Source organism: Salvia splendens, chromosome 13 (genome assembly GCF_004379255.2).
Source record: "Salvia splendens isolate huo1 chromosome 13, SspV2, whole genome shotgun sequence".
NCBI lineage: Eukaryota > Viridiplantae > Streptophyta > Magnoliopsida > Lamiales > Lamiaceae > Salvia > Salvia splendens.
Window position 1 is genome coordinate 15,177,546 of NC_056044.1, and position 24,954 is coordinate 15,202,499.

Genomic DNA, 24,954 nt, shown 5'->3' on the forward strand with positions numbered 1-24,954 from the left:
TTTAGCTTATTCAAATTTGTGTAACTAGATCTACTATGTATACTTGTAGGTTTATTTAGTGCTAATAAAAAGTGCATCAATAATCAAACATAATGCACCTTGAGGGCTCTTGCTTCTAGCTTTTCTCTCTTGATATGAGCATAAGCTCTGCAGCTAAATGACTTCAATCTCAAATAATCTCCATGTGATCCATACCATCTGAAGTTAGGAGATTCATATTTACTGCTGTTGATGGGCATTTGTTAATGAGAACAACAACTGTTGCAACAACTTTTACCCAAAATTTCTTCTCCGCTATAGACCCTGATAGCATGCATCTAACCCTTTCTAAAATGGTCCTATTTGCTCTCTCTGCCGCACTGTTTTGTTAGGGATTATTTGGCACAGACTGGTGCCTTTTGATCCCTTTAAGCTTGCAGAAGCCAATCCTTAAACCTCCTAATAGCATCAAACTTCTCTTTCATAATGTAGAACTATGTTTTTCTTTAAAAATCATCAAGAAATACATATCTCCTCAAGATTCAACACTAACTTTTATCTAGTTATTCATATTTAGCACTGTTATTGTTGCTTTAGGTGTTTTGTCCATGATTAGCTAAACAATAGGATTCAAGGAATTAAAAGTAACTGTTTATTTGATTTTGATATCCAAGACTCAATTATCTTTATCATTTTCCTTTCTATAAATTATTGCTTCTAATTGCTTGGCGGACTTTTGGATGATTTTTGGGTACTCAGACTAGTATCAGATTATGGATTTCTGCATTTGTGCTTATAGTTATAATAAAAAAATTCCGTAGACCTATGTGGTAAATTTATTTAATCACTCTTAGTTTTAATAATATTTTTATATCTCACTCTTTCAACTTTGAGTTTCCTTTGGGCACCCCGATTCGTCACCACTAGACCCAAAAAATTCATTATTTTAAAATTAAGTTGCGTCTAATGTCTATTAAGACATATGTATAGTCTATGACTTAGAAACTTTTGGATAATTTGTGTTTACTCGATTATGGATTTGTGCATTTGTTTATAGTAATAAAATAAAATTCAATAGGCCCATAGGGTAAATTTATATAATCACTCCTTTAAGTTTCTTTGTGGCACCCCGATCTTTTAACTTTAAATTTGGTACAAATATCCCAATTAAAATGACATATTTTAATTTCAATTACATTTCTAGTTTTGGAAACAATAAAGAAATTTTCTCTCTCCAATTAATACACTCAACCACTTTTTTCTCTCCGATTAAAATATTTAACTCTTTCTTTTCTTTCTTTTTAATTTTTTTTCTGTCTCCAATCAAACCGAACATTAACCAACAACTCCTAAAATCACTGTTAAATGTGTCGTCTTAGCCAGAACGGAGGGATTACAAAATGTTTTATTGTCATTTCATTTTTATTCAAATCGTAACCATAATTTTTAACTCCATCAATTTTTTACTTAGAGCATTCACAATGGAAGGGCCCTTTGGGGCCCTTCCAAAGGGCCCTTCCATTCCACTTCAGCATTTACCCAAGGGTCTATCTCCCTGCAATGGAAGGGCCCTTCCAAAGGACATATCCCACTTGGGTTTTTTCTATTTTTGTGCTAGACCACAACTATCATTCCTCGTTTGTACTAAACTTTTTTTTTGTTCCGGATTTGGGAGAGACGCATGACCCTCATGCGTCTCCTTTTAATGAGACGCATGACGATTATGCGTCTTTCATAAAGACGCATGAGGGTCATGCGTCTCTCTTTTTTTCCATTATTTTTTAACGACGCATGAGGGTCATGCGTCTTAGGGAAAGACGCATCTCCCTCATGCGTCTTCTTTTTTTTTTTAAATTTCACCAACGACACATGAGCGTCATGCGTCTTAGGGAGAGACGCATGAGCGTCATGCGTCTCTAACTTGCTTAAATCAGTGCCCAAGGCAGAATAGGCAGAATACGCGAGAGAAAGAGAGGAAGACAAAACTTGCGATTTTCTTGGCGATTTCTTGGCGATTCCCTTCATATTTCGGTAAGTTTCCTTCAATCTTTCAACATTGCTCCCGTATTTATTGTTTATTTGCATATTATTAGGGTTTTTGATAAATTTATTGTGTACGTACTATATTAGGGTTTATTGAAAAAATTTGTCTTTAATTGTTGTTGGTTTGTATATATATTTTTGCAGAAATCATGCAAGTATTTGTGAGTTTATATTGGGGTGGTAGAATATATCAACTTCCTCAAGTGGGCATTTGTTATGATCCTCCTCGTGCGAGAGCTTCCATCGTATTGGATTCATGTGTTTCATTATCTGAATTAGTTGCAATGATATGTGCTAAGATAAGAATAGATTCAAACCAACACTTCATCGAAATATCTTGGAGGCATTGTTTCTTGGGTACCGGTACGAGTTATGTATGTACTGCGGTTGACAGTGATCAAAGTGTGTTTTTTATGTTCAATGCGGCTTTAAATTCTACTCGGCATATTGAATTATTTGTTGAGTATTCATCTGTTGGAAATGCCTTCATCCCACCAATTGTTGATCATGGTGTTGGATCATCTACGAGGTTTGAACCTTTGAGCATGGATTGCGGTATGAATGAGCAAACAGATGTTGCAGATGCTGCTGATGTTGGATTGAATACTTAAGAGACTGTAGAAGAGCATGCTGAGGTTCATGTTGTACGAGGAGACCTTGATGATCCAGAATTGTCGTCATCATCGTCTGATGATATTTTAAGTGATGATTCCGGTGTTGACTCTAGTGATGAGGAGGTAGTGTACAAACCCGTCGTGCAAGGTGAACAACCACTTCCAGAATACGTGCACACTGGGTTGAACTATTTTCGCAAACTGCCGAGTGGTCCTTCTGAGGCACCTGAAGTTGGTAATGAACGCAGTACCATGTACTGGGATGAAAAACACCCATATCGGATTAATGGGGGAACAAAATTTGATAGCAAGCTGCATGTGAAGACTGCTATTACTATGTGGAGTCTGAGGCAACACCGGCAATTTAGGGTGGTTGAGAGCAAATTAAGAAGGTGGCATGCCGTGTGCAAATATCCAGCAGGGAGGACAGAAGATAGGACAGCTATTATCAGCGAGACCGACGCTGAAAAAGCGAATGAATGTCGATGGGAAGTTTCTGTTACACACATGGCCCATGATGATATGTGGGAGATTAGGAAGTGGCGGGGACGCCATAGTTGTGTAGGCCATCGTAATGATAGAGGAGCTAACTTTTCATCACCAATGATTGCTTTGTGTATTCGCCATCAGTTGCTAAAAAATGCCGAGTTCAGTGCCGCAGCCGTAAGAAATTTTGTTCATGACAAATTTCATGTGGTAATCAGTTATAAGAAGGCATGGTATGCACGGAGAAGGGCTTTAGAGATTGTGTTTGGTGGATGGGAGAAGTCATTTAGGGATTTGCCAAGCTACATGCTTGAACTGCAGTATAGGAATCCAGGCACAATCGTTGAGTGGAGGCATAACGAGTTGTTGAGCCAGGGCCGTACTAAAGTCTTCTATTACGTGTTCTGGGCACTTGGGCATGCTATACATGTTTTCCAGGAGTGCCAACCTATTTTAACAATAGACGGGACTCACCTTCGAGGAAGATTTAAAGGTAAGCTGCTTGTTGCTTGTGGTGTTGATGCTAACAAGAAATGTCTGCCTATTGCATATGCCGTTGTTGATGAAGAAACTGGCGACAGCTGGGAGTGGTTTTTGGATCATGTCAGAATTCATGTGGTGAAGTACGAAAGGGAGGTGTGCATCATTTCGGATAGGCATAAAGGAATCCTTAAGGCTATGCGTTCTGATGAATGGAAAAAGCCGCCGATATGTCACCACAAATTTTGTTTGATCCATGTGAGGAAAAATATCTTGACAAAACTTAAGGGTAAGGGTGGTAAAGCGAAAGGCATGATATGGGCATTGGGTGTGACAACTCAAGTATGCAAGTACATGCGAAGGCGACGTGCACTACGGGAGGAAAGTCTTGTTGCGATACACGAGCTCAACAAAGCCAAAAAAGAGAATTGGTCTCTTTGTTACGATGATGAACTGAGATGGGGAGTGCCCTTAACAAACATGTCAGAGAGCTACAACAACGTATTGAGAGGTATAAGAGAGCTGCCAATTAGAGCTTTGGTTGATCTGACATTTTGGAGAACAGTGGAATGGTGGGCAGATAGAAAGACAGAAATACAACATACCGAACAGTGGAATGGTGGTTGATATGTCCCACTCCCCAATGAAGAACTGATGCGTGTTTGCCCAGTTGTTTCCCTTCTTACCACGCCGATCATTTTTGCCTAAATGATCGGCGTTCCTTAGCATCCTGTCTACATTCTGCGGTATATCCTAATACCGATTGAACTGTCGGCGCACTCGTCCAGGCTCATGGGCCTCGACATAGGCCCAACATACCAAGTAGGTCTCGCACAGAGAGCATCCAGTCACATCATTGCAGTAGTCAGACAGTAGGGCTCGTGCGTATGGCGTCCAGATAAACTACAAAACAGCAATGCAAATGCCAAATTAATTTCATAATAAGTTCATAAATGAAGTCTAAACCGAAATAATATTCACCTGGCCAGGTCTAATCAGAGATATTTGGTCACGGTAATGCTCAACCGAGTGTCTAGGTGCATTTCCTATCTGTGTTGTTCCTTTCCACCTATACATAAAATTTATGTAAGAAAATAACCAAATATGCATTAATAAATAAATATTTAGATATATACCTAACGCCACATGGTGTATATGGCTCGTGCACAACTCGTCCTATGAACGCAGGCCTTAATGTGGGCATTCTTTCCCACGCCCATAGCTGCAGAAGGATCATAGGCCCGCCCAACTCTTTTCTCTTATCCATGGAAGCCTCACACAGATAATGATAAAGGTAGGCCAATGCCGCACTTCCCCAACTAATAGTCTTCACCTCTTCCGGATCCCCAAGCCCATTCAACCACATAAATGGCACCTTACACCCCGTGGTGTCCGGTAGAATGAGACCTCCTAATAAAATTAGGGCGTGGATACGTGCCCTTTGGATGTATACGTACGTAGGTAGGTCATCACCCAGAGGCATCCTTGTCTGGTTGATCAGCGCGGTCATCAGCAAACCGCCTTGCTTTGTCTCTGTGAAAGTATCTGTATCCATCCCAACAGATCGCGGCACTTGTTGGTCCAATCAGGAAAGTTGTCATGATAGTCACGCCCTGTGAAGACGCGACCCTCCGCCCTCAAGCCCCAAATGGCTTGCACATCTTCCAAGGTGATCGTCGCATCACCGATCGGTAGATGGAAAGTGTGCGTCTCCGGCCTCCAACGCTCAAACAACGCCGTGATCATCTCATTGTCCACCTTCATGGGCTTCCTACAATCGATCACGCCTTTGAAACCAAAGACGTCAAGCCAATATCTAACATTCTCGTGAATTTCGACGTCCCAAGTCTTGCTTTCTGTCCTTCGGACCTTAAATACTTGGGTTGTGCCCTCTTTCATGAGTTTATGTGAAATGTGATGTTTCTGCATATTTAGCAAGGACGGGTCTTCGGGTCCATATAATAATTGCCCGCTAGAACTTGAAGTCTCCATCTAATCTAAGTACATATTCACAAAACAAATAACATATACATTCAAATTCATCGTCAAAATAACAACACATCATAAACCAAATGATTGATTCACTCCAATTCAATACAATTCATGATTTATAAGGCCTAATTTACATATAACTACTAAATTAGAAGGTTAAATTAAAAGATGCATTTCAACCTATACTCTATTCTCCAATAACAACCAAAATCACAACACCAAGCATCTCAAACATATCAATAACTATACAATAGAATGAATTTACCCACTAAAATCCATTACAATTAACTACACAACAAAAAAAGCGGCCAAAATTTAGCAATTTGTTATAAACCCTAATTTAACCTTACATTAGGGGAAATCAAAACAAACTATGCAAATTAACAACAAATAAGGAAGGAATGTTGAAGGATTGAACGAAATATACCGGAATACGAGGGGAAATGGTCGGATTCGCCTGAATTTCCAATCAAAAATCGCCTAATTCGCCTTTCTGTCGCAAGTGAATGAGGCTACTGCCTCGCCTCGTCTGATTTAATTAGAATTAGAGACGCATAAGCCTCATGCGTCTCTTTCTAAGACTCATGACGCTTATGCGTCGTCTATTAAAATTTTAAAAAAAAAGAGACGCATGAGGGAGATGCGTCTCTCCCTAAGACGCATGACACTCATGCGTCGATAAAAAAAATGAAAAAAAGAGAGACGCATGACCCTCATGCGTCTCTATGAAAGACGCATAATTGTCATGCGTCTCATTAAAAGGAGACGCATGAGGGTCATGCGTCTCTCCCAAACCAGGAACAAAAAAAAACTCTAGAACAAACGAGGAATCCTATCTCTCTTCTAGCACAAAAATAGAAAAAACCCTATCCCACTTCCATTTCATTTCCACATCATCACTATTTTATTTTAATTTTTTTTTGCACTTCTATATTTAATATGTTATAAAATTAAATAAATTTGAATGAAAAAAATATTAATACGCAAATCAACATTGGAAAAAAGAATACAACAAGATGCAAATTTAAATAAAACTAAGGAAAGAAAAATTATAAAAAAAATGAGAGACGAAAAAGATGATGGTGTGGGAAATGGAAAGAATCGGATGTGGTATTTATAGTAAAAAAATATGGAATAAAAAATATAAAAGATTAAAAAAAAGGTAAGGGCCAATGATCGGCACTATCACCGCAATGGGTGGCTGATCATCGACCAATTGGGATCGGCCAAGGCAGTTCCGACGGCCATGTGGGAGGAGCCTTTGATAGACCCCCTTTCTCGCAATGGAGGGCCGATCACAAAGCCTCTTGATCGGCCCTTCCATTGTGAATGCTCTTGTGGTATGTGAACTCTTCAAATTACACAAGATAATAGAATATAAAATGATGGACTGAAGCAAAAATTGCCATTTTGTACTCCCTCTGTCCCCCATAACGTAACCCACATTTAATAGCACATATCCGACTTTATGTTTTGATACTCCTTGATAGATATAATACAATAACATTGGCGAAGCCCTTGGCCCGTGGGTTGTTGTGGGTAGTATTAGTGGTCGGGAACGTTAGTTGTTCGTGCAAGACATGCTTCGAATAATTTGATGTACTCGAACACGGAAGCGTCATCGTTAAATCTGGCCAGGAATTGATGCACTTTTTATTAGCATTAAATAAACCTGCAAGTATACAAAGTATATGTAGTGTATAGCTAATGGTCAGTAACGGATATTGAACACATGGAAAACTATCACAAATTGTCTACCATCTACTAAACTTCTTCTACTATTTGGAAAAACAAAGAGTTTTAGAATTTTGAAAAAAAAAATTATAAACACACGAAAGCAAATAAAAAGTCTGAAGCTTTTGATAAATTCAGAATTTGGTGCAACGAAGCAGAAGTTGAGAAAGGTCAATCAGTGAAATATCTAAGAAGTGACAACAGGCTAGAGTTTTTATCATATCAGTTTGATGATTTCTGCAAATTAAACGGAATCAAGAGGCATAGAACAGTGCCAAATAATCCCTAACAAAATGGAGTGGCTGAAAAAGCCAACAGAACCATCCTAGAAAAAGTTAGATGCCTGCTCTGGGATGCCTCATAAATTTTGGGAAGAAGCTGCATCAACAGCAGTTGTGTTAATCAACGAATGCCCAAGACCCCAAACTATAGATGGTACGGATCACATGGGAGTTTTGCAATGCTAAAGCTCTAAGCTCTAAAATGTGTGATGCTTGGAGATGCCCTACAAAAAATTGGAGATGCCCTACAAAACAAAAATTAATCGCAGTTGATAAAGGGAAATCTTCAATTGAGGTGGAGTTACCGAGGAGAAAGAGAATATTCAGAATGATAGAAATTCAGATTTGTCGGATTACTTGCTTGCCAGAGATAGACAAAGAAGAGAAAATGTGAAGAAACCAACTAGATAGAACAATGCTAGAGGAAATTGACTCATTGATACAAAAAAAACAAGACTTGGAATTTGGTGACTAAATTAGTGTTGCAGAAGGTCATTGGCTGCAAATGGATCTACAAGAAAAAGATTGGACCATCTAATAATAATAGAATCAGATACATGGCCAGATTAGTGGCTAAGGGCTACAATCAGAGGGAAGGAATAGATTTTAATGAGGTATTCTCTTCTGTAGTGAAGCACAATTCCATAAGAATGCTTTTGGCTCTAGTAGCAAAGAATGACAGGAATTGCATCAGCTAGATGTTAAAACAACATTTCTAAATGGTGAACTTGAGGAGAAAATCTTCATGGAGCAGATGAGGGGAAAGTATGCTTGCTGAAGAGAAGTTTATATTGTTTGAAGCAGTCTAGCAATTCGACAAAACATGATGCAGATAGGGTTTGAAAGTTCTAAATATGATTGTTGTGTCTACATGAAGAAGAAAAATGGCGAGTCAGTAGCCTTCCTATTTCTGTATGATGATGATATATTGGTGGCTGGTTTTGACATGATTGAAATTCAGAAAGTGAAATCAGATCTAAGCAATAGATTTGAAATGAAGGATCTTGGAGAAGCCAAGAGGATCCTAGGGATTTGAAGGAGAAGAATCTTGTGGCTAAATCAGCAGGACTACATCAACAAAGTTTTGAAGAAGTTTAAGATGCATGAGTCAAGAACTGTGTCTACTCAATTAGGACATCATTTCAAGTTATCAGCAGAGTAGAAGGCTAAAGAAAATGAAGAAAGGAATGAGAAGAGTAAGATACCCTATGCTAATATAATTGGCAGTGTGATGTATGCCATGGTCTGCACCAGACCAGAAATAGCACATACTGTGAGTCTACAAGCAGACACAAGAGTGATCTAGGAAGAGTGCATTGTCAAGCATTGAAATGGATACTAAGATATCTGAGGGGGTCAAGTGATTATGGAATATTGTACTCAGCAGGTCAAGCTTAGACTAAGGATGAGTTGATGGGATATCATGACTCAAATTTTGTATCTAACTATGACAATAGGAAGTCACAAACTAGATATATATTCACTTTATTTCGATCAGCCATCAGTTGGAAGTCTAAACTTCAGTCTGTGGTGGCCTTGTCTACAACTGAGGCATAATACAATGTACTTGCAGATGCAATGAAAGAGAGCTATTGGCTCAAAGGGCTGCTGAATGATTTTGGAGTAACGCAAAAGAAGATAATTGTTAGCTGTGAGAGTAGCAGTGCTATTTGTCTCTCAAAACATCAGACTTTCCACAACAAGAGTAAGCACATGGATGTAAAGCTTCATTTTGTAAGGCATGAAGTGAGTAAAGGGGAAGTAGAGGTCAGAAAGATTGGGACTTAGCACAATCCTGCAGATGCATTGACAAGAGCTTTACCAGCTACTTAGTTCGCCTACTGCTTGGAGCTGGTGAAGGTACAGAGGAAGGAAGTTGTAAATGGAAGCAATGATAGCTGATTTGAGAATGTTGGAACCAAAGGTGGAGATTTGTTAGGAATGTTGGCTCAACAACATTTCAAATAAGTTGACCGTTGAAAGTTGGGGTGATTAGCTGGCTCCGAGAGTGAGTTAGTTTGTTGGAGCGGTTTTGAGCTGTAATACTTAAGCTCCAAATCAGTTGGAAAAAACACAACTTTTACATACACACTCTACATTTCTCTCGGCCACAATTCTTGAGCAAGAAGTCGTCATCTCAAGCGAGAAGTTGCAGTCTCAAGTGGATCATTTGGAGCGCAGTTCGCCAAGCTAGAAGAGGAATCAGCCGTCTCGTTTTCAATTAGAATGCTCTAATTCAATCGTGATTTTGATGTGTTCAATTTGGTGTATGTTAACTAGTGCTCTTGTGCACAGTATTCATCTTGTATAGAGTTCCTTCATTCAATAAATTCGTGCTAAAGTTTCCAATGGACGTAGGATTCATCCGAACCACGTATATGCTAGTGTGCTTTAATTTCTTGCCGTTTCAATTTGGATTTGTTCATTGAATCAAATTACACTAAGTGTGGCAGATAGACGGTTGGGTTGTTCGGCGGAGGTGGAGATGGTGACGGAGGCGAGCCGTCAAGCTTGGCCACCAGTAGCGAAAGCCAATGGGTTTCCCTGATTTGGCCAATGTTTCTTTCGTTGAGTCAACGGCAAAGCCTGGTCTCCACCTTGGTGCCTGTTGTGATCGGCATAGGAGAGATGGGATGTTCACCGCATCAAATGATAAGAGAACAATTCGTCAACCTTGTGATTGAAGAATCGAGATGCACTAAAGTAAAGTGGAAACATTTTGAAATTTAGACCGATAGTTTTCTCTTGTGATGCCTTCACCTATGATGCCAAACAAAATACTACTATCTCATTCCCTGAAAATTTGTCACTTATTTCAATTTTCATCCGTCCCTAACAAAATCTCAGTCACATTTTATTATACAACTAATATATAAAAGTAGGACCCACATAATACTACCTTTTTCAACCCACTTTCTATTACATATCTTAAAACCCGTGTCGGGTCAAATGTTGATAAATTATAAGGGACGAAGGGAGTACTAAATTTCAAGCTATATTTCCCCTTCAACTTCTAAGGGTACATACACTTGAGACTCCTAGTTCAACTTGGAAAGGAAAAACTACTAAACAAAAGAGAGACTTCTACTTCAACTACTAGGAAAGGAAAACTACTTAACAACGGAAAGTAAATCACAATAACTAATGGAAATAAATAACAACTACTGACAAACTCCTAATCAAATTTCGATTTTGAATCATTCTTGATCTGGACCTCCCTTTCGCTTCCTTCTTCTTCCCATGCTTGAGCGACTACTCGACGTCAGATATAAACTGATATGAACGGGAGGTCCAAGGCCAAGGCGGACGCGACCATGACTCCCCTTAGGCTGCCCGGAAGGCCCGTCACGAGATCCATGAGACAAAAGCTTCGGGAGGGCGTTTCAAACTTCATCCGGAGGGCAATGGAGGAGGGTGACGGAACTCCTGGTCGGGCGAACTCACCATCCCAAAACGCCTGACCGGGCGTTTTACAAAGCAGCGGCGGAGTCCAGAGTGTTCGCCCGGCCGGGCGATTTCACATGTCCAAAACGCTCGACAGGGCGTTTTAACTATTTTAGCCGAATTTCTTATTTTTTGAACCATTTTCTTGGGATTCCAACCCTAGCTATAAATACTATTTTGTAAGACGTCCATGTAACTATAATTATAGTTATTTTATTATAGTTATAATTATATTTTATTAGAGTTATAATTATGATAATTTTAATCATGATTATTTATTACTGGAGTTAAGTATGATTTATAATTTTAATTTTTTTAAACATAATAATAATAATAATAATAATAATAATAATAATAATAATAATAATAATAATAATAAAACTATACTATTATATTGCTTTAAATATGTAAGAATTCTCAAACTGGAAAACGAATACCTAAGAAAAGTTAGGATTCAGAATCCATGAAAGTTGTACTAACTTTTCTTGTTCTCGAGGATTCTGTTTACTTTTCCAGTTTGATTAAAAAACCGAAACAAACACAGGAATTTAAAATTTAAGGATTCCTTAATTTTTTCTTCTTCACGGCAGATCCACCTAGAATTGCATCCAGCGAAAATTTTTACGCTTCAAATCTGCTCCAAAAATCTGTTCAACTTCCTCCACCCAATACCGTTACCTGCACAAGAATAAATCACCCAAATTAATACCAATCATGGTGATTAATCACAAAATTAAGTGCAACCAATGATTGCCATGAATTACCCAATTAATTAGGATTTAGTCTCAATTAAGAGCATCCACAATAGCGCCTAGCGCACCGCCTAGCCGAGCGCCGGCGCTAGGCGGTCTATTGCAACCGCCCAGCCATTTCCGGATTTAAAAACCGCCTAGCGCTCGGCGGTCACATGGCGCTAGGCGGTGCGCTGGGCGATCCGCTCGGTGCTATTGCAGCATCCGGATCGCCTAGCGCGATTTTTTTTTGAAACACTATATATACGCGCTTTGCACGTCATTTTCATTCACACCACTTGTTTTAACGAGTACTCTCTCTATCTTAATTTCTGTACAAGATCAACACCTAGAAATGAGTAATGCCGGTGGTAGTAGTGGTGGGGATGCTGAGGAGTACGAGCGTATAATGAACGAAGCGCTAGAGGCCTATACGAACCGTGAGATTGATCAATGGATGCAGAGGGCCTTGCAGCCGGCGGTACCTCGACCTCGCCCAGTGGTACACCACCGAGCGGTGATTGATCGTGATCACGTAGCTGCACATTAGCGCCTATACGAAGACTACTTCGCACAGGAGCCGCGGTTCAACGCCAACCTTTTTAGGCGCCGTTTTAGGATGAGCAGGTCCCTGTTTATGCGTATTGTTAACGATTTGGAGCAACAATATCTGTATTTCCGCTTCAGGCACGATGCGTGTGGCAGACCCGGCCACACACCTATTCAAAAGTGCACTGCGGCAATCCGGCAGTTGGCCTACGGAGGTGAGGCAGACATGTGGGACGAGTACCTCCACATCGATGAGACGACTGCCCTGGAATGTATGAAGTATTTCTGTCAGGGCGTGATTGAAGTATTCAGTGATCAGTACCTTCGAAGCCCTACCCCCGAAGACTGCCAGGATCTGATGCAGATGCACGGGGAGAAGCATGGGTTCCCGGGAATGTTAGGCAGCATAGATTGTATGCATTGGGAGTGGAAGAACTGTCCCGCTTCCTGGAAGGGGTTCTACACGACCGGCTACAAGGGAAAGAATCCCACGATGATCCTCGAGGCCGTAGCTGATTACCGGCTGTGGATTTGGCATGCGTATTTTGGGATAGCCGGTTCGAACAACGACCTGAACGTCCTCAACACGTCGCCACTTTTCAACGAGCAGTGTCAGGGTGTCGGTCCGGCCATCAGTTTTGTCGCCAACGGCAACCGGCATGATATGGGCTACTACTTGGCGGATGGGATATACCCTAGGTGGCCCGTCTTTGTGAAGACGATCCGATGCGCATCAGATGAGAGGAAGGCCTACTTTGCGGCACGGCAGGAGTCGGCGCGCAAGGACGTGGAGCGCGCATATGGTGTGCTCCAGTCTCGATGGGAGGCAGTTAAGGGGCCAACGCGTTTGTGGCATGTCGACTGCATTGCAGATATAATGTACGCCTGTATTATCATGCACAACATGATTGTCGAAGATGAAGGTGTACAACTGACTGATTGGGCCAACGATGATAATGAAGCCGGTCCAAGCCACGGCGCGGCCACCCCCAATGTACGGAGTGGGGTACCTCACGATGAAGACGGCCGTCACCAAGCACATGCCGACATGCGCCAAACGGAGGCTCATATTCGACTCCAAAAGGATTTAATTGAAGAGTTATGGGCGCGAAGGACTGCACGGCAGTAGTTTTTTTTTGTTAATTATGTAATTTTTTTTTAATTAATGTACTTTTTAAATTTTAATAATATTATTGAATTTTCTCGTATATGTCTCGTAAATTAAATTGCGTATTTTGTGTGATTGTTAATTATTTGTTTTATATAATTTTGAGTGATGTGGCTATTGATGTGGCTGGGCTATTTATGATGTGGCAGGAGGATTTTTTGAGGAGGAGTTTGTGGCAGGAGGAGTTTGTGGCTAGGCTATGGCGGGGCTATTGCTGGGCTATTCCTATTGTGGATGCTCTAATCCCCTCTAATTTTTCGCACCCTCATATTCACGGTACAATCACCCCATTCTCACCAATTCTACTTTATGCAAACACTCCAAATCATACACTTAACACTTCCACCATTTTTGTTCAAGGACAGAGACGTTGTTCAAGGACAGAGACAAGTTACAGTTGTTCAAGCAATCAAATCAGTAAGTAATTCCATCCAATTTCTATATAATGTTTCCCACAATTCGTTACTCAATCAAATAGGTACAACCACTGTGTACAGATCATAACTAACGAAGGTATACTCCGGCCCATTTGATTCATCTTTTTCCCACAATTTCAAATCGGCCTAAGGTATACTCCACCCCAACTCCAACTTCTCTTTCATTCAATACATACATGAGCATTTTAGAACTTGAATTTACAAAATCTTCCTTTTTATTTGTCAACCTCTGTTTCGAACAACCCCAACAAACAATACTTCAAACATATAACGTGATAAGTCGTATTCTAGGCCTTGGTTACTGGTCAGTATGTGAGCTTAACATGCATTATCTGCAAGAAATTTGCTCAGTTGTGCAGGAAAAAGGGGTGCAAGCCAGTAGGAAAAAGACCGGGGGATTCAAATGAGAAAGAACGCCATAAGGGTACAATACTGACCAGGATGCATGCCAAAAGGCTCGAGATGGAGAAGGAAGGATTGGTAGAAAACACCAAGTATTTGATGGGGGCAAAAGCAACAATGCACAAGGAGAACAACCCTAAATTTGAGGGCAAGTCACCCTATAAATAGAAGGTCACTTGGAGAGAGAGGGAGGACTCATTCATCAACTCACTTTCTCTCTCGGATAACTCTAGTTCCAGCAGCAGTGGAGACTAGCTCCTACACTTCTCGTGCCTCGCCACCAGTTATGATCACTTCAAGACTCCGGCGACACGCCGGAGAGAGTTCGCCACCGTTCCAGTTTACCATCCTAGTAGTCGAAACACCGTTCCACCGTCCGAGGGGCAAAACAATCTTTAATCGCTTCCGTAGTTAAATTTTAGTTGTTGTTTCGTTTTGAACCTTTGCTATTTCCAGTTATCTTTTGGATTACGAAGTGTTTCACCTGGATTTGATCTTCATGAAGTTTGATTTTACTTTTCGTTTACCTCTTAGCCGTAATGTTTTCGTTCTTGCTTAGATTTGTTAGATCTAAGCAATTTAGAGTAATTGGTAGATTTGGTAGTTTAGAGTAATTTTAGTACGTTCGAGCCTGCTTTCTAGTTATTAAGTTAGATCTAGTTTGCTTGTGTAATTTCTCAAGTGTTCAAGTGGTAAATCTGGAGAAAAATACAAAATATTTTAGTCGAGTCAGTTCTGCCACCTTGCATGTTCCGTAGTAGCATAATTTAGGATTTACGGTCTTAATCTTTTAATCTAAATTTAAATTTCAATTTCAATCAGTAGCGTACTTTCTGTGAAGTTGTTAATGGAGTTCGTGAATTTGCTGCGTTTCTGTTTAGCTTGGTGAAGAAGATAACGTCCTTTTACGCACTAGGTAAAACTCAACCCAAAGCGTGATAGCTAATCAACCCTTCCAGAATATCACCACAATCCCAACTTGCATCCATCTATCTCCGTGGAATTCGACCCTTACATTCGCTATACTAGCCAGTAGCATTGAAGGAGGCGGTGGGGAGTTGGAGAGCATTGAAGGAGGCGGTAGGGACTATAGAGGGAGACGAGAGAATAGCTCAAAAATAATGACCCATTTGCATTTTGCAAATGGGTCAAATTGTAAATATTTAGAATGTGGAGGTGTGTAAATAAATGTCCATTTTTAGTAAGTTTGAAGTGGGACAAATTTTCAGGGACGGCCCGAAATGGTAAACTGGGACGAATTTTCAGGGACGGAGGTAGTATGTTTTTGCAGTTTTGATTTTTTTGTCTAATCATCTCATACTTAGCCCACTACTTGGTCTAAGTGTGAGAAGTTTGTTTTCCTACTTTTGACACCAACTACCCTGTTTGCCACTTCATCAAGTCACTTGAGGACAAGTTGTAATGAAGTTGGAGGGGGGAAACAGTTGGTGTAGTTAGTGTCAAAGTTGCGTTTTGTTTAGCTAGGAGTCTTCTGTTAGTGTTTTGCTTTATGTGTTTTAAATAAGAACTGATTTAAGAAAATAAAGGCAAGATTCCCTTAGTAAGAGTGATTGAAGAGAGGATACATGTTGATTTGTGAGTTTTCCATCTTTAATAAACCAAAATCTGCTTGGAAGATGTGAGAAAGATAGAAGTAGCTTTAATCTAATCCCTCTGTGAAGCCTTCTAAAATGTGAGTCAGAAGCCAAAGTATAACACTTTCTACTAAAAATATATATATATAGAGGCTGCCATTGATGCTCATGGGGAAATGACATAGGTTAGCAAGGACTAAAGGCAATAAGTAATAACCAATTGAGCCAAATTCTTTTGAATCAGATGAATCTGCCTCAATGTAAAGGCACCCGCTAGTTACACCTTTTGAGCCTGAAGTAAGATCATCCCTTATTTGGAAACCCTAAGCCTCCACGTCATGTGAACAAGGGGATAGACTAGGGCAACTCACCGTTTGGGAATAGGAAAGAGGTTATGAAACATGGGAGTGTAGAACAGAGAGTTAGAAAGAAAAAGGGCCAGAAAAACTGTAACCTAACCCAGAAATATATATATTTATATATATATATATAGGTTAGTGATCAAGATATAACTAATCTTAAGTGTATAACTAGAGAACAAATCTCAGCCACACATCTTAATGGAACAAATATTATTTAATTTAATAATACAAAATAGGTCAAGGGTATTTTTGGAAATTACATTATTAGATTTAAATCAGTTACGCGGGCGAAGGAGGTGAGGAACAAACTTTTACTTCAACTTTTGACTCACATGTCTTACGACTTGACTTCAACACTTCTTCTTAACTTTCTCTCTCATCATTCAACAATTTGTTTTAACAATCCATAGATTATATAGATTCCTGTTTCCAATAGATTGATTCTTCCTACCGGTCTTCTCATTCTTCACATTTACCCTTACTAGATATTTCATCTTTCTCGTTCATTGAGGGCTTTGGATTTCCCTGGAGCATCAATGTTTTTTCTTCGGACTCTTCTCTTGCTAGGTTTCGATTTTGTTGCAAATGATTTTGTACAACAGCTTCGACACAATTCCTCGTTGCTTCAGATTGTACAAATAATTTCCCTAAATTTCACTTTTAGCATGATTTTACTTCGCTCTTGTTTATAAAACACATCACTCTTAGCATGATTTTACTTCACTCTTGTGTACAAAACACATCACTCTTAGCATGATTTTACTTCACTCTTGTGTACAAAACATATCACTCTTAGCATGATTTTACTTCACTCTTGTTTACAAAACACATCACTCTTAGCATGATTTTACTTCACTCTTGTTTACAAAACACATCACTCTTAGCATGATTTTACTTCACTCTTGTTTACAAAACACATCACTCTTAGCATGATTTTACTTCACTCTTGTTTACAAAACACATCACTCTTAGCATGATTTTACTTCACTCTTGTTTACAAAACAAATCACTCTTAGCATGATTTTACTTCACTCTTGTTTACAAAACACATCACTCTTAGCATGATTTTACTTCACTCTTGTTTACAAAACACATCACTCTTAGCATGATTTTACTTCACTCTTGTTTACAAAACACATCACTCATAGCATGATTTTACTTCACTCTTGTTTACGAAACACATCACTCTTAGCATGATTTAACTTCACTCTTGTTTACAAAATACATCAGTCTTAACATGATTTTACTTCACTCTTGTTTACAAAACACATCACTCTTTCAATAAAATTGAAAATCATAATCAACTCCATACCGAAGGCAAAGTAACTCATTTAAACCTAAATGTTTCACACGAAAAACAATTGAAAACCAAAGGCAAAGTAACTCACTTTAATACGGAAACTTCTAGAACATGAAAAGTAAAATTGATCAAAATATTGAATTTTAATACTAGTACTATATTTTAATAATAATAACATAGCAACGAAAATACAGATCCATTTGAACACAGTAATAATAATTGTAGGAACGACGAACAATATGAGCAGGCAATTTCTGATAAAATTAAATCAAAATTCTACTCGCTAATGCATTCTTCGTGTTCATATCGGGCCAGGCCGGGCCGAACGAGACTGCACCGTCTCCATGGGTTCATTTAGCATTGTTCTTGCTCCGGAAGAGCATCTTTCTCAACTCCTCCGGGTCAAGCTCCTTCGCATTAGACCTCGGCGGTGATGTGCCAGAGACCACGGTGTAGACGGGGCGGCCGTTGGAGACGTCGGTGCCGTTGCGGAAGATGCAGAGGAAGGGGATTCGAAGCTTCTGCTGGGCGACCTAACCTGATTTTGGTATCAAGCTTTTACAAAATTACCATAATACCCCCGCCTTGTTATTATGGAGTAAATTTGTGATTGAGGGAATTAATTTCTATTTAAATTAGAAAATTACATGTATTAATACTAGCCCTTGATTTTCTTGATCTTGTGGCTATGATTTGTTCTCTAGTTATAGGCTTAAGGGGCTTTTGCCCTAGATCACTACTCTATATATATATATATATATATATATATATATAGGGGAGCATTAATCTCCTATTGCTCCCTTAGATTTAAGTTCCTTCTTACTTACAACCGTTAGATTAGATGGATGGGTGGTCCAGATGAAAGTTTGATAATTAGTCCTGTGTTGCATTATTAAGCATATTCTGTGCATTATATGGGTAAAAGAGTAAAACAACAAATCAAAAACGTCTCACCTTCCGTCTCAAAACGGAAGGAGCGGAAATTAAGCGGGATTTTGCTACGACCTTCCATCTACTCACTCTATCTCTCACTCCAAACGTCTCACCCTCAATCCATCACTCCAAATTGTCTCCCCAAATTCTCCCCACTCGCGAAACCCTAGCTGCCACTGGAAGCAACCGGAGCTCTACAGAAATTTGTCGATTATCGTCCGTTTCACTGTCCTAACATCACTTCAACCGTGCGCGACCATATAGTTGAAGCCGACGAAAAGGTATGGTTGAAAAAAGGTTAATTTTTTGGTAATACCCACCGTTAATCACTGATATTCAACGCCTACCGCACCACCTACTCGTCGATTCACTAATTTTTCCTCAAAACAGTCACTGTTTTCAGACGAGACCTTGATCACGGTTTTCTGTAATCATAAAGGCATTTTCATTTTTGTTAGGGTTCTGTCAATTATTGAATGTCTAATTATTTACTAGTTTACAATTGTGTATTGGGCGATTATGTAGATGATATGTTATCGGGTTTTGATTTGTGGTTCGTCTCACATATATAATATGACCGTCAAGATATCAATGAACCCAGGCTGCAGGTAAGCAATCTACTTCATGTGCATTTACAATTCTTGGAGTAGTTGTACATCAAGTAGTCTTCCTTTGTGCATTCGTCGACAGTTTTTGTAAATGGATGGATGGGTGAATCCAATATTACACTGCACATTATTTGATTGAATATGTACATTATTTATCTAGTAGTATACATTATTCATCATATATTAGGCACTATTTGACTGTTTTTGTACATGGGTGATTGGGTGAATGCAATATTCCTGTGCGCATTATTTGAGTGAATCTGTACATTGTTTATCTAGCAGTATACATTATTTATCAATTATTAGGCATTATTAGACTGCTTTTGTGAGGGACGTGGGTGACTGGATGAATGCAATATTCGTCTGTGCATTTTTTGATTGAATCTGAATATTATGTAGCTAGTAGTTTACATTATTTATCAAGTATTAGGCATTATGTGACAGCTTGTGTACATAGGTGAATGGGTGAAAGTCATATTCCTTTGTGCATTATTTGATTGTTTTTGTACACTATTTATAAAGAATTATACATTATTTATCAAGTATAATGCATTATGTGACTGTTTGTGCATTATTTGATTGAATCTATACATTATTAAACTAGTAGTATACATTATGTATCAAATATTATGCATTATTTGACTGCTATGCTCATAGGTGAATGGGTGAAAGTCATATTCCTTTGTGCATTATTTGATTGAATCAGTACATTATTAAACTAGTAGTATACATTACGTATCAAATATTATGCATTATTTGACTGTTGTGCACCTAGGTGAATGGGTAAAAGCCATATTCCTTTGTGTATTATTTGATTGCTTTTGTACACTATTTATCAAGTATTATACATTATTTACCCAGTATTATGCATTAATTGACTGCTTGTGTACATGGGTGAATGGTGCATTATATAATGAAAATGCGACACAATATTGATAACTTCTATTTTAATCATGTTCTGATGTTGTATGTTGGACAGCAGCGAAGCAGCTTAGAATGGACATCGACGAAGCGGTCGATGATGTAATTCCGGTTGCGCTTACCCAGAGATTCAGGGAGAGATTGGCGGAGGCCGGGACAAGTACAGCTCAGGAAGAGCCTGAGGATAGGAAACCGAGGGGGAGGAAGGTCGACCATCTATACTGTCGACGAACCCATCAGAGTTTCTAAACTGTTTAAAAACTCTAACACCAAGGCAGAAGGAAGCCGTCAGAGAGCTTGGCTTCTGTTTTATACTGAATTTCAACATCAAGCAGATTCCCGGGTACCTGGCCTACTGGGTTCTAAACACTGTTAATCTAGCACGGTGCCAGATACAATTATCGAGGGGGGGGGGTGAAAGCCTAACCCTCGATGAGGAAGACGTCCATCTGACGTTGGGCTTTCCTAGAGGTCCGAATCCCATATCAAGACCAGTGGACAAACAGAGCAACTTTGCGTTCAATGACCTTGTTGCTGAACGGTGTCAAAAGGGACGTTTTAAAATGACCCCAAAGGACATTGCTCAGATGATGATGCAGGACGTGGATGGAGGGGAAGAGTTTAAGAAACAATTCATGTTCCTCCTCAAAAATGCAGTTATAGAGACTCCGGCCGACGACAACTGCAAGCCAAAGATTCTGCATTTCATCGACGATGTCGATGAGATTAGGAACCTGAATTGGTGCGGTTACGTCCTATCCGTGCTTGAGGCCACTTATTCCAGTTGGGCAAACGGCCAAAGTGTGTCTTTCACCGGGCCTATCCACTTCCTGGTGGTAAGTGAAATAATACATGCATTATATGCAGTTATACATACATTCCGAAATGCAATGATGTGTCTGTAACTTAGAAATGCATTATACATATAGATGGTTACATTATTGAACCTTATTTTTTGAAGTTATATAGTTTAGGGTTCTGCCAATGTTACTACAGCTGTAATAATTTCATTACATGGATTTGATTGCACATTACTGATTTGCATTGAAAATGTAATTCCTTTGGCTACATTGTTGATATGTTTCGTTGCAGCATTTGTTAAGTTTTGGTAGCATTATGCATTACTGTGGTTAATCTATTGCATTATACCTCTATTAACCATGCATTATGTATATATTAATTTACATTATTGACCAGTTAAATTGTGTGGTTATTCTTTTCAGTGTGCTTATGTGGACTGCGTGGTTCACATCCAGAGGCGAGTCATCCGTGCATGGCCGACAATAAAGGGTTGGTCGATAGAGACCCTAAGGCAACGGGAGGACGCGGAGCGTGACCAGTTTGGAACCAGGAGGTTAGAGGCCTGGCTTGACAAGGAGAAATTTCTGCAGGAAGAGGATACTAGGAGGCTGGAATCTGTGAATAGAGGAGAAGGAGTAGCTCCAAGCAGGTATAGAGCGAAGCGGATCAGAGATAAGTTTATCGCTTCAAGCTCGCTGATGGCCCACACAATTTCGACATGGGTAGATGATTTCAAAAGAATACCTGTCGAGCTGCTTGACGATGATGCGTTAGAGTTGGGAGTCGGATTGAGAAGAAGTTGTTGGGAGTGGAAGATCATAATGTGGTGGAAGATGAGGAGATTGTGACAAGACTGACGCAGGCAAGGGATCATGAAGAGGAATACAGTCCGGAATGGATCGATGAGATGGAGAAGATGATGGCGGCCTACGACAATAAGAAGACAATTAACACCAGCTTCGCTAGGCCATCATTTGTGTTGGATGGGTTCGAATGTCCTGACCTGTTTGCTACACAACAAACACATGGGGCATGGGTTAGTGGTAGTGGAGGCATTGATCCCCCAGTTGTTGACAGATCACATGATACCCCAGTTGTTGATCAGCCGGGAGTTGAATATCATCAATGAGACATGGCCATGCACGAGCCAAGAGGTGATGATATCCCTGATATCATATCAAATGATGCTGGAGTTGCCGGATTTGAAGTCCCATCTGAAGTGCATACTTCAGTCGGTGCAACTGGTACAACATCAGACATGGCGACTGTTGGGGAAGTGCTGAGCAAAGCTCGGGTATCCATTAACAAACTAAACCCTTTGGTGCTCTCACTTTTGTACATTATTAACATGTTTTAAATTTTGCTGCAATTGTGTACATGAGACTGAGTCAAGAGTAGAAGCTGGTGGTGTGGCAATTGGGGTGAGGAAAGATGGAGGTGGTACGGGATCAAAGAGAAAAACCAAGACAGTGAAAGCCACCAAGAAGAAAGCAGCGGCAGAGGAGAGTGGTGGAGCTGTAGGGGACAGTGCCTATGTATGTACATGTAAAACATTCCTTGCATTTTATACTGTTATTGTTACATTATTGCCACTACAATTATGATTACATTACATGTGTGCCTGGCTTCATTATATAGGTTCAGGCTGACAAAGCACCACAACCCATTAAGGAGGGCGCTGCTAAGGGAGGGAAGGGGAAACAGCCGACCATTGCAAAGGTGCTTGGTAAACTACATTATATGCTTGTAATTGTACATTATTTTGGTGGTTACATGCATTATGTGGCTTATGTTTTTTTCAACCAGAAACCTACTCCAGCTAAGGAGAAGGGCATTGTGATTGATGAAGCTGGAAAGAGTGGGAGTGGAAAAGAGTTGCCCATTCCAACTGTGGCTCCGCAAGGAAAAGGGAAAGGGAAGGAGATCCAGCAGGAGGAGGCTGGAGATGTGGTATGGAATAGCTTATTTCATTCAAACATTAAAGTTTTACCATGTATGGTTGTTGCTCACTTGTGTTAACCATATCTTCCATTCGTGTAGGAGGCTGCGAACCTGGCAACATCTCGAGTGAAGAAAGCAAGTCTGGCTGCCAGGTCTCCGTTCAACGAGTGGGCTGTTAGACTAACAGCGAAGGCCAACAACGTTGACAAGGAGCTCTATTACTGGGTCCTTAGCACAGCCGAAAAAAATAAGTAAGTGTTTTAATTTTGCTTGTGTTATTGTTGGCACATCGGTTAGTTTTGTTTAACTGTTTAATGCTATGCAGGGATTCCATTGTCTACAAGACATCTTCAAACAAACTGTGCAGAGTGAGTTCCAGACCTTAGCGCCGTTCAAGGCTGTGAGCCTCGCTATCATAGATACCTGGAGCTTGTACCTGAACAACATGGAAAAGCTCAAGGCACCGGAGACAGTTTCCAGGCTCTTCTTCTCTACAAATCCATGTGTGAGTGAACAATGTCATACTCTGATTTACAAATTACTATTATAGGTACAAATAATGAACTAGTTTCCAAATAAACTGCAGAAACACACCGTTGTCGACACTCCTCCTGAATGGACATAAACAAAGGCAGTTTGATTCATTCTGGACTATACTATTCGAGGAAGCGCTTGGAACGGGAAGCTTCCAATGGGAGAAATATGATATGGTGAGCGATATTATAATAATGTCAATGAGATTCATTAATAATGTACACAATAATGTGTCATGTAATGTACCTTTCATTGTGCAGTTCTTTTTCCCAATTTGGAGTGCGAGCCATCAGTACGTGGTGTGTTTCGATCTGCCAGATGGCAAAATGAACATCATCGACCACAGTTTGGCTGAACCCCACGGCTCGTTCAGTGCAAAGTATGGCAACACACCATCTCTTCTAGTACGTAATGTGTTTACTTAGTTACGTTGCATTATAGTAAACAAAATGTACATTATATCGAGTTCTTACACACTTTTCCTATTTGATGTAGAAAAAATTCATGGCAGATGCACTTACGAAGTGCAAAGTTCCCAAAATGGCAGGGCAGGTCCGAAAATGTAGTACCCCATGTGGTGACAATGCCCTCGAGGAACAACTTCTGCACCATGGGGACGGGGGTCTACGTCATGCGGCATATGGAGACGTACTTTGGAGAAAGAGAGAAGGAATGTGAGTGCGGATTGAACGCCAAAGGGACAAAGAGCTTGGAGATGTTCCGAATCAAGTTTGCAAAGACCCTCCTTACGTGTGCACACAACTCCAAGGTGGCAGCAACCAAACTAAAGCCATCGGGTATTGGAAAGAGAGGCCGCCTAAGTTCAACTTCGAACAATGGGTCGACCATTATGGGCTGGAGTGAGTGTCACGGCCGCCCTGACTAAGGATAGTAAAGACGGAGAAATCGCGACTAGGGGAGGGACTAAGAAGCGGGGAAGAAAAGGGGGAACAATAAAACACGACATTTAACACAAAGCTCAACTAAACATCAAGAGAAAATATTTTAATGTATTGCACGGTTAAGCAGCGGATTAATGTCTCAAGATAATTAATGTTATAACATAGTATGGAAAAAAATGGAAGACTTTTAGAAAGAAAGAAATTTCAAACAAGGCAGCAGAAATCAAGTATCTAGAGAGAGTCATAGGATGACGCCCATGTATGAAGACACGACGCATCTGGGAAATCTTAAGGCTCGACTCAACATCCGCCGCAACCCCATTGCTCAACCTGCACATAGGGAAAACATATGCAGGGCTGAGTACTTAATATACTCAATGGGCTCATGCCGAAAACATTTGATAAAAGTTATGTCATCCATACCATAGTGAACTCGAGTTTTACATTTAGAAGAGAAATATCATCGAGTATAACCAAAACAGTTTCATAGTCTGGCCAGACAAAACAAATCTCATCATCAATACAAACATGGCATGATATAACAATTTAAACCACCCTTATTACACCATCATCATACTTTTGAAACGTAAAAGAGTTCTAGTAAAATAAAGCCCACCTCGCTTGCTTATACAACACAATTCACAACTTTAATGCAACCCTTGCTCTTTGTACCCACGTACACACAACAACCCTTGTCAACACCATAACACAATCAGT

General features: G+C 39.9%; 1 protein-coding gene and 1 long non-coding RNA gene across 2 annotated transcripts; one reads left to right on the forward strand and one right to left on the reverse strand.

Moving 5' to 3' along the window:
* Nucleotides 1-5,111: 5,111 nt before the first annotated feature.
* On the reverse strand, nt 5,112-5,594 carry LOC121760572 (serine/threonine-protein phosphatase 7 long form homolog). The gene has a single exon (XM_042156215.1). The coding sequence runs from the start codon at nt 5,592-5,594 to the stop codon at nt 5,112-5,114; it is 483 nt and encodes a 160-aa protein (XP_042012149.1).
* A 4,106-nt stretch (nt 5,595-9,700) lies between these two features.
* On the forward strand, nt 9,701-10,411 carry LOC121762866. The gene is made up of 2 exons (XR_006042298.1): nt 9,701-9,876; nt 10,063-10,411. It is a non-coding gene; the product is annotated as an uncharacterized LOC121762866 (long non-coding RNA).
* The last annotated feature ends 14,543 nt before the right edge of the window (nt 10,412-24,954 follow it).

Excerpts from the sequence above, each read along its gene's own strand:
- LOC121760572 (XM_042156215.1), bottom strand. The coding sequence starts at position 5,594 with ATGGAGACTTCAAGTTCTAGCGGGCAATTATTATATGGACCCGAAGAC.